This window comes from Pristiophorus japonicus, chromosome 6 (genome assembly GCF_044704955.1).
Source record: "Pristiophorus japonicus isolate sPriJap1 chromosome 6, sPriJap1.hap1, whole genome shotgun sequence".
Taxonomy (NCBI): Eukaryota; Metazoa; Chordata; class Chondrichthyes; family Pristiophoridae; genus Pristiophorus; species Pristiophorus japonicus.
This window is the reverse complement of record NC_091982.1, coordinates 248,408,038-248,418,410: the sequence shown is the minus strand read 5'-3', so window position 1 is coordinate 248,418,410 and position 10,373 is coordinate 248,408,038. Positions and strand designations below refer to the sequence as shown.

Below are 10,373 nucleotides of genomic sequence, written 5' to 3'. Positions count from 1 at the left end.
GTATGGTTGATGGAGTCATTCCTTATGTCACACAAGGTACTGTATGTATAAAAGTATGGCCTGGAATACTTCTAATCGGCAGCACAACATGACAAAGGGCAGACAGAAGCAAGAGTGTACAGATGATCTCTCCATTTACCACAGTGGAAGATTTCTACTGATCAGTTTAATTTGTCAGTATAGGTTGAACCTCCTTTATCCGGGTCTCCCTTATTCAGCACCACCCCTCGTCCGGCACCATTCCCAGCCACTCCGACATGAACAAATTGAAGTCCTTCCTCGCTGCCGACTCCCGCAATCGCTGGCCTGACCCAGTGATCCCCCGCGCCCTCCCCCCCTCCACCCCATATAATCTCTCTGTCGCACTCCCAGCCCCAATATCCCCTTGCTCAGTACCTGTACCATCCAATTTAACGTGACCTCCCCATATCCGGCAAAATCCCTTATCCGGCACAGGCCAGGTCCCAAAGGTGCCGGATAAGAGAGGTTCAACCTGTTGTTTAAAGTTGTATTGATGAAATGACTTCACACATTTTGTGCACAAAGACTCAGATTGTCCTTAGTCTATTTGCCTAAATACAGCGATCAGTCAGCTAGTGGTGAAGTAAAAACACACAAGGTTTTAAAACTTAAAACTCATGTTAAAGAGGAATGTTTCAGAAATCTTGCTCACAACATCATTCAAGGTTAAAACACATTTTTCCTCAACCAGCATTAAACTGTTGAGTACAGCCAGATACATTGCTTTATATGTTGGATCCCAAGGACATAAAGGCTCGATATAAATACCAGGTTTCCCCACCCTCCTCACAAGCACTGCTTAGGAGAGAAGGGCAATCTAGGAGTCTTCAAAATCAGCTGGTAGAAAGCAACACTGCCCTGTGCTACATCAATGGTTATACCGTTATGTTTCACTGGTTTTGAGATTCTATTCATGTAGAGTTGCGTGTCTTGTTGGTGCTGGAAAGAGATCCAATGATATCGGTTCAGGGTTCATGCTGGGCTTTGCTGTCCACTCTGTTCAGCCTGATGAAAACAAGAGAATTTCAGGCTTAGGCAGTACAATCACCAATTGTTAACACATGCATCAAATTGGTAGATTCAGGCCCAGGAGACAAAGGGGTGGATGAGAAGCTCTGCAGGTGTCCTATTTCCTACCATTATTGCATTGGATCTGGTTGCAATTTTGGGGTCTTGCACAAGATATTTTCCTCTGGTTCAGCATTGGAGACCACTCGTGAGTATTCACTCAGTGTGCCCAAGGGGAAGATGTCACTGGTGGGCATAGTCTATAGGCCCCCTAACAGTAGCCACACTGTTAGACGGAGTATAAATCAAGAAATAATGGAGGCTTGAAAAAAAAGGAACGATAAATAATCATGGGAAATTTTAATCTTCATATTGATTGGACAAATCAAATTGGCCTTGAGGAAGAGTTCGTAGAGTGTACTTGAACAGTACATTGCAGAACCAACTGGGGAGCAGGCTATCTTAGATCTGGTACTGTGTAATGAGACAGGACTAATAAAAGGATCTCTGAGTAAAGGATCCTCTAGGAAAGAGTGATCATAGCATAGTTAAATTTCAAATTCAGTTGGAGGGTGAGAAAGTTGGATCTCAAACCAGTGTCCTAAGCTTAAATAAAAGAGACTACAAAGGTATGAAGGCAGAGTTGGCTAAAGTGGACTGGAAAAATAGATTAAAGTGTGGGATGGTTGATGAGCAGTGGCAGACATTTAAGGAGATATTTCAGAACTCTCAACAAAAATATATTCAGAGACCTGTGGAGGGTGGGTCATTGAATATATTTAAGGCAGAGATAAACAGATTTTTAAGTAATAAGGGAGTAAAAGGTTATGGGGAACGGGTAGGGAAGTGAAGCTGAGTCCATGGTCAGATCAGCCATTATCTTGTTGAATGATGGAGCAGGTTCGAAGGGCCAAATAGCCTACTCCTGCTTCTATTTATATTGTTATGTTCTTTACTTGGGGGTCTAAAGAAGAACTCTTGTTGCTGTATTCTATGTCACCATACAGTTCCCTCAAGTTTGGAAAGACAGAAGGAAAAAATACACCATCAGGCTGTGGTTTAGGCAATAAACTAGTTAGTATTGAACAAGAGATAAATGAATATTAAATATAACTAGTAGATTTACAGACTTTCCTAATCTCCTCAGTACACTGAAATCCACAAAAGCAGTTTGGCACCAACGTTCCGCTTACTACCAATGGGCCTGTGGCCTGTTCACTTTAACATGACAGCTGAATGAGAGAACGTCTCCTTTAGATCGACCATTCATAATCCTTTGATGGTAAATCAAAAACCAAAGACATTAAAATAAAAACCTCTCTCAAACTTGGGTGATCACCCATTTGTAGGATTCAAAATCCAGGCTTTGACTGCACAAACATAGCTTCCGCTCCAGCATGGCTCACACAGCCCTTGCAGCCCGTCTGTACCTGATTGAACAGACAAGCTGACCAAGTGTGGTGAAGCAACACCGCGACAGACACAATTCAAAACAGGTTTCTTACAAATAATGATATTTGACGTGACCTTTTGCACACCAGACCATAATGCATATTCACTGCAATTTGAGGCAACACTCTCAAGTTACCTAACATTTAAAGTGACTGCCTGATTCCTGTGCAGAGATGATTAAAATGCATTTTTTTTGTTGAAGAAATGTGACCACAACACCCTCTTCATAACAGATACAGATAATAAAGGAATATCCATCATGGTTGAAATTCTCATACTTGTTTTCAAATTCCTCCATGGCCTCTCCAAGTAATCTTCTCCAGCCCCAGAACCCCCATCCCCAGGATCTCTGTGCTCCTCGAATTCTGTCCCCCTGATCTTAAATCGCTCACCCATTGGTGGCCATGCTTTCCCACCTCCCTGCTCTTTCTCCACAGCCCTGTACATTTTTCTTTAAGTGTACAGGCAACTCTCGATTATCTGGGTCCTCAGGGATTGGGCTATTCTGGGTAAACAATTTTGCCGCTAGGGTGAATACACGTCTCAGAGCTGAAATTTGACGGTGATAGAACCAACCACGAAGACTTAGTTCATGTTATCATAGAGTGTACGTAATAAAATACATAACAATGGATTCACCTGCTTCAATTTGTGTGTGCTTGCTAGTTGAAATGACCGCGATTTTCACATGTGTGTCAGTTATTTAATGCCCGTGTCAGTTGCAAAGTGAGAAAGCAGTGCACACCTGAGTCAATGTGCGTGTGATTGATATTTGAGGTGATCGAGATATTCACGTGTACGACAGTTTTAAAAACCCCGTTACAGCGGGTTTGCCGTTTATCGAGAGTTGCCTGTATTTCCAATTCCCTTTTGAAAGTTACTGTTGAGTGCAAGTCATCCTCGACTCCGAGGGACTGCCCAAGAAGAAGATTGTTGAATCAACTAATGATTGCACAATGAAACATCTAACTGGAGGAGCAAGCTCCATGTGCATCCCCATACTCAATGATGGTGGAGCCCAGCACACAAGTGCAAAAGACAAGGCTGAAGAGTTTACAACCATCTTCAGCCAGAAGTGCCGAGTGGCTGATCCATCTCGGCCTCCTCCTGAGGATCCCACCATCACAGAAGCCAGTCTTCGGCCAATTTGATTCACTCCACGTGATATCAAGAAACATCTGAGCGCACTGAATACAGCAAAGGCTACGGGCCCCGACAACATCCTGGCTGTCGTGCTTCGATGCTGGCCTGAGCAAGAACACTGACGTTGGCGCATCTATCCTCCCAATGGATTTGCAGGATCTTGCAGAGGCAGCGCTGGTGGTACTTCTCCAGTGTTTTTAGGTGTCTTCTGTATATAGTCCACATCTCAATCATGAGGGTGGGTATCACTGCTGCCTTGTAGACCATAAGCTTGGTGCTGGATTTGAGGTCCTGGTCTTCAAACACTCTCTTCCTCAGGCGACCGAAGGCTGCGCTGGCACACTGAAGGCGGTGTTGGACCTAGTCATCAATGTCTGCTCTTGTTGACAGTAGCCTCTCGAGGTATGGAAAATGCTCCACCTTGTCTAATGCCTTGTCGTGGATTTTGATAATCGGGGGGCAGTGCTGTTTGGCGGGGTCAGGTTGGTAGAGGCTACAACACTGACATCTACCCGACAATGTGGAAAATTGTCTTGCTATGTCCTGTCCACAAAAGCAGCACAAATCCAATCCGGCTAATTAGCACCCAGTCTACTCTCAATCATCAGAAAAGTGATGGAAGGTGTCGTTGACAGTGCTATCAAGCGGCACTTACTCACCAATAACCTGTTCACCAATGCTCAGTTTGGGTTCTGCCAGGACTACTCGGCTCCAGACCTCATTACAGCCTTGGTCCATACATGAACTAAAGCGCTGAATTCCAGGGGTGAGGGTGATTGCGTTTGACATCAAGGTAGCATTTGACCAAGTGTGGCATCACGGAGCCTTAGTAAAATTTAAGTAAATGGGAATCAGGGGGAAAACTCTCCACTGGATGGAGTCATACCTAGCACAAAGGAAAATGGTTGTGGTTGTTGGAGGTCACTCATTTCAGCCCCAGGACATCACTGCAGGAGTTCCTCAGGGCAGTCTCCTTGACCCAACCATCTTCAACTGCTTCATCAATGACCTTCCCTCCATCATAAGGTCAGAAGTAGGGATGCTCGCAGATGATTGCACAGTGTTCAGTTCTATTCACAACTCCTCAGATAATAAAGCAGTCCGTGCCAACATGCAGCAAGACCTGGATGACATTCAGGGTTGGGCTGATAAGTGGCAAGTAACATTTGCGCCACACAAGTACCAGGCAATGACCATCCCCAACAAGCAAGAGTCTAACCAGTTCTCCTTGATATTCAACGGCATTACCATCGCCAAATTCCCCACCATCGTCCTGGGGTCAGCATTGACTAGAAACTTAACTGGACCAGCCACATAAATACAGTGTCAACAAGAGTGGGTCAGAGGCTGGGTATTCTGTGGCGAGTGACTCACCTCCTGACTCCCCAAAGCCGCATAGCCATTTGGAGGTCCTGCGCAGGCCACTCACCGGCTTTTGTATGGAAAAAACACTGTACGGCCCTCGACAGCTCACCAAAACTTGTTCAGTGACCCTCCAGCCCAAATAATTGGCCACTCCTGACCTACAAGGTCAAGGCATGGGAACACCACCACCTCCAAGTCACACACCATTCTGACTTGGCAATATATCTCCGTTCCTTCATAGTCGCTGGGTCAAAATCCTGGAACTCCCTCCCTAACAGCACTTTGGGAGCACCTTCACCATATGGACTGCAGCGGTTCAAGGCAGCGGCTCACCACCACCTTCTCAAGGGAAATTAGGGATGAGCAATAAATGCTCGCCTTGCCTGCGATGCCCACATCCCGTGAATGATTTTTTTTTTTAAAAAGAGGAAAATTGCTAATTTGAGGAAGAGCCTGCTGTTTTCTCCCCAGATACAAGACATTATGTCGCCCGCCTTGCTCTTATAACATGAGGCCCTCATCGTTTGAGTCAAAACATCTCTAATCTAAAGTAATTGCCAGATTTTGACTGGAAGTCTAATTATAAATCCGAAGTTCTATGCCACTGTACAGTCTCCAATATCCAGTCCCACTGCCACCTTGGTTAATAGAGGGCCGATGACGTTTCTTGCATTCCTATGAAACTGCCCAATTTACATTGGCAAATGTTTATACAAATGCAAGTTGAATTTCATTAATTTGCCTGAATCAGTCACCTCTTCACAAATATGGCGAAAATGTGGTCTGTAAAACATGCATTTTTTTTTTTTTACCTGCATCGTTTCAGCCTTACTGAAGTCTAGCTGCTGCTTTCTCCTAACTTCCTCTTGTGTCAGTGTACCCCCTAAAAAGAAATCAAAATTCCACTTACTAGTAAAATGTTAGTCATTTCCAGATAAGCATTTGTTCTGGTTCAGGTAAAATGCGTCATCGTGGGAGGTAGGAAGGAACAGTTTGTGTTTGTTCTTTACTCAAATAGAAAATAAGAACATAAAAACTAGGAGCACGAATGGGCCACACGTCCCTTGGAGCATGCTCCGCCATTCAATAAGATCATGCCTGATCTTCCACCTCAACTTCACTTTCCCATCCGATCTCCATATCCCTTGATTTCCCTACAGTCCAAAAATCTAATCATATACTCAATGACTCAACATCCACAGGCCTTTGGGGTAGAGAACTCCAAAGATTCACAACCCCCCCGAGTGAAGAAATTCCTCCTCATTTCAGTCTTAAATGGCCGACCCTTTATCCGGAATCTATACACCCTGGTTCTAGACTCTCCAGCCAGAGAAAACATCCTCCCTGCATCTACCCTGTCAACCCCCCCCCGCAGAATCTTACATGTTTCAATGAGATCACTTCTCATCCTTCTAAACGCCAGAGAGTATAGGCACCAATCTACTCAATTGCTCATATATACTTAATCCATCCATTTTAAGAAATTGTGCACAACTTCATATTTTGTTCCAAGTATCAAAACCAATTTATTTTAACATGAGTATAATAGCGTAGTGGTTATGTTATTGTAGTAATCATCCAGAGGCCTGGATCTAATAATCCAGGTCAGTTTGTGAATTTGAATTCAGTTTTAAAAAAACTAAATTAATCTGGAATAAAAAGCTGGTATCAGTAAAAGTGACCATGAAGCTGTCGGATTGTCATAAAAACCCAACTGGTTCACTAATGCCATCCTTCCCCGGTCTGATCCCACACCAATTCATTTCCCTCTGAAATGGCCCAGTAAGCCATATAAAACCATGACAAAAAAGACAGCAGCAGTTCAAGCCGGCTCATCACTAAGCCTTCCCAGTGACCCTGCATCTTAAGATTTTTTTTGTTAAATTACTGGATACGTTTTCTTAAAAGGATAAAAATAAACTTTAGAATATGCAGTGTTGCAGTTAAAAATTCAGACACTTTGAGAATTCAATGCATTTTGGCTCAGTTTTTATAATTAGACTTGCAGTGATAATATTTCACTCACCAACAGTGCTTGGAGTGATAGAAACGTGTCCAATATTCTGACGTTTCAGCTTTTCCAATGCAGCCAACTCAGCAGCTGCTTCTAAACAGAAGTTGAGTAAAACGTGTTAGATGGAAGTGTAAGTGCTGGAGCTTTCACTCCAGTGTTCTGGTCTTGTAGCATTCCCAGTCACCTTTATTTCAATTCCAAAGACATCCTGCATTAAGGGGAACCAGTGGATTTGGATTTTCAAGAGGTTATTACACAGAATGAGAGATCATGGGATTGAGGGTAATATATTAGTATGGATTGAGGATTGGTTAACGGACAAACACAGAGAGTAGGAATAAACGGGTCATTTTTGGGTTGGGAGGCTGTAACTAGTGGGGTCAGTGTTTGGGCTGCAGCTATTTACAATCTATATTAATAATTTTGATGAGGGGACAGAGTGCAATATATCCAAGTTTGCTGACAATATAAAGCTAAGTGGGAAAGTAAGCTGTGAGGACACAAAGAGGCTGAATAGGGACATAGGCAGGTTAAGTGAGTGAGCTAGAACATGACAGATGGAATTATGGGCCCAAATTTCCCCCTCCGTTTTTTTCGGCGCACTTACCTGAGGTGCGCCAACTTTCTGCTCCCAAAACGGCACCAAAAACGTAGCTCCATATTCTCCCTGCTCCGTGTAGGGGTCAGTGCTCGGCCTTGGATTGACGTGGCAAAAACAGTGGGGGGCGGAGCTGGGGCCGTACTTCTGAAAGAGAGCCAGCAGAGGGGCAGGGCTAGGGCCCAGTATCTGTAAAAGTGCCGGTACTAAACCTATGAAACCTATTTTCCAGTACTTTAATATCTAACTATCTTTACTAAAAATTCCCTATCTGCAGTATCTTACAGCTCACCCACTACTGCATAGAATTCAAAAATATTACGAATTATCAGAGTCACACTATGCAATGCTGAACACCAAAATTTAAGTTTACATTTTGACATGCTTTTTTTGTTAAGTCTAACGTTTTAAATTTCTAAACCTAGTCAGGGCAATTCTTTGGTGCTGCAGAAGTCAAAATCCAATGTGGTGTGATGACACACACGGATCCATTAGGTGAGAGCGTTGGTGCTCTTAATCTATTATTTACAAAGAAACCCCCCACCGCCCCCCTTGCTTAAGTGGCCCCTATACTTCAGCCTTCATTACAAGATCATTTTTATTTTTGTAAAAATACCATACTCAGTTTAATCAGGCTGATAGCACCTATACCCTGTCCAGTCTCGTTGCTTGGGATTTAAAAAAAAACTAGCATTATCATCATAACACTGCCATTTGGAGGCTACCTGCGCTGATTTCTTAACTCTCCGCAAGGGTTTTCTGTGTGACCACAAGTGGCCACATATGCTGCCTAAGTTAGCTGTCCAAACTGGCTTAAAATGGTCCAAACTGGCTTAAATGGCCAAAACAGGCGTAGGTGGCTGGCATCATCCCCTTTTGAAAAAAAAACGAAACTAAAACAAATACTAACTAACTCACTTACACTGGCGCAAATTAAATGTGCAGAATGGGGATTTTTAAGATACTCCAGAAAAATCAAATCGCTCCAAAAAAAAAAAGAGCAACTCTTGGGGAAATTCAGGCCCATAATGTGGAGAAGTGTAAAATCATGCATTTTGGTAGGAAAAATAGAAAAGCAGAATTTAAAAAAAAATGTTAAGTGACTGGGAAATGTTACTATTCAGAGGGACCTAGGTATCCTTGTACACGAATCACAGAAAGTTAACATGAGGGTACAGCAAGCAATTGGGAAAGCAAATGGCATGTTAGCCTTTATTACAAAAGGATTGGAGTACAAGAGTAACAATGTCTTACTACAATTATGGAGGGCTTTGGTGAGACCATACCCAGGTACTGTGTACAGTTTTGGTCTCCTTACCCAAGGAAGGGTATACTTGCCTTAGAGGGAGTGTAACAAAAGTTTAATAGACTGATTCCTGGGATAAGGGGATTGTGCTATTAGGAGAGATTGCGTAGACTAGGCCAATATTCCCTTGAGTTTAGAAGAATGAGAGGTGATCTCATTGAAACATAAAATTCTAAAAGGGCTCGACAGGGTAGATGCAGTGAGGATGTTTCCCCTGGTTGGAGAGCCTAGAACTAGGGGTCAGTCTCAGAATAAGGGGTCGGCCATTTAGGACTGAGATGAGGAGAAATTTCTTCACTCAGAGGGTGGTGAATCTTTGGAATTCTCTACCTCCGAAGGCTGTGGAGGCTCAGTCATTGAATATATTCAAGACAGAGATCGATAAATTTTTGAATACCAAGGGAATCAAGGTACATGGGGATAGTGTGGGAAGGTGGAGTTGAGGTAGAAGATCAGCCATGATCTTATTGAATGGCGGAACAGGCTCGAAGGAGGACACGAACAACCTTCCGGTTATAAAAGGGGTCGGGGGGTCTAGTAAGGGGAAGGAACTGAGGGAAATCCTTATTAGCCGGGAAATTGTGTTGGGGAAATTGATGGGATTGAAGGCCGATAAATCCCCAGGGCCTGATGGACTGCATCCCAGAGTACTTAAGGAAGTGGCCTTGGAAATAGTGGATGCGTTGACAGTCATTTTCCAACATTCCATTGACTCTGGATCAGTTCCTATGGAGTGGAGGGTAGCCAATGTAACCCCACTTTTTAAAAAAGGAGGGAGAGAGAAAACAGGGAATTATAGACCGGTCAGCCTGACATCGGTAGTGGGTAAAATGATGGAATCAATTATTAAGGATGTCATAGCAGTGCATTTGGAAAGAGGTGACATGATAGGTCCAAGTCAGCATGGATTTGTGAAAGGGAAATCATGCTTGACAAATCTTCTGGAATTTTTTGAGGATGTTTCCAGTAGAGTGAATAAGGGAGAACCAGTTGATGTGGTATATTTGGACTTTCAGAAGGCGTTCGACAAGGTCCCACACAAGAGATTGATGTGCAAAGTTAGAGCACATGGGATTGGGGGGTAGTGTACTGACATGGATTGAGAACTGGTTGTCAGACAGGAAGCAAAGAGTAGGAGTAAATGGGTACTTTTCAGAATGGCAGGCAGTGACTAGTGGGGTACCGCAAGGTTCTGTGCTGGGGCCCCAGCTGTTTACACTGTACATTAATGATTTAGATGAGGGGATTAAATGTAGTATCTCCAAATTTGCGGATGACACTAAGTTGGGTGGCAGTGTGAGCTGCGAGGAGGATGCTGTGAGGCTGCAGAGCGACTTGGATAGGTTAGGTGAGTGGGCAAATGCATGGCAGATGAAGTATAATGTGGATAAATGTGAGGTTATCCACTTTGGTGGTAAAAACAGAGAGACAGACTATTATCTGAATGGTGACAGATTAGGAAAAGG

At 43.5% G+C, this 10,373-nt stretch overlaps 1 protein-coding gene across 1 annotated transcript in view; it reads right to left on the bottom strand.

The window, feature by feature from the left end:
• Positions 1-358: 358 nt before the first annotated feature.
• Positions 359-10,373, bottom strand: part of LOC139265448 (putative per-hexamer repeat protein 5) — a 30,163-nt gene continuing 20,148 nt past the window's right edge. The window contains exons 3-5 of the mRNA XM_070882459.1: positions 7,016-7,096; positions 5,802-5,872; positions 359-1,026 (exon numbers count right to left, since the gene is read on the bottom strand). Coding sequence (XP_070738560.1) covers positions 994-1,026; positions 5,802-5,872; positions 7,016-7,096 — 185 coding nt within the window. The 3' untranslated portion in view covers positions 359-993. The remainder of the gene's footprint in view (positions 1,027-5,801; positions 5,873-7,015; positions 7,097-10,373) is intronic.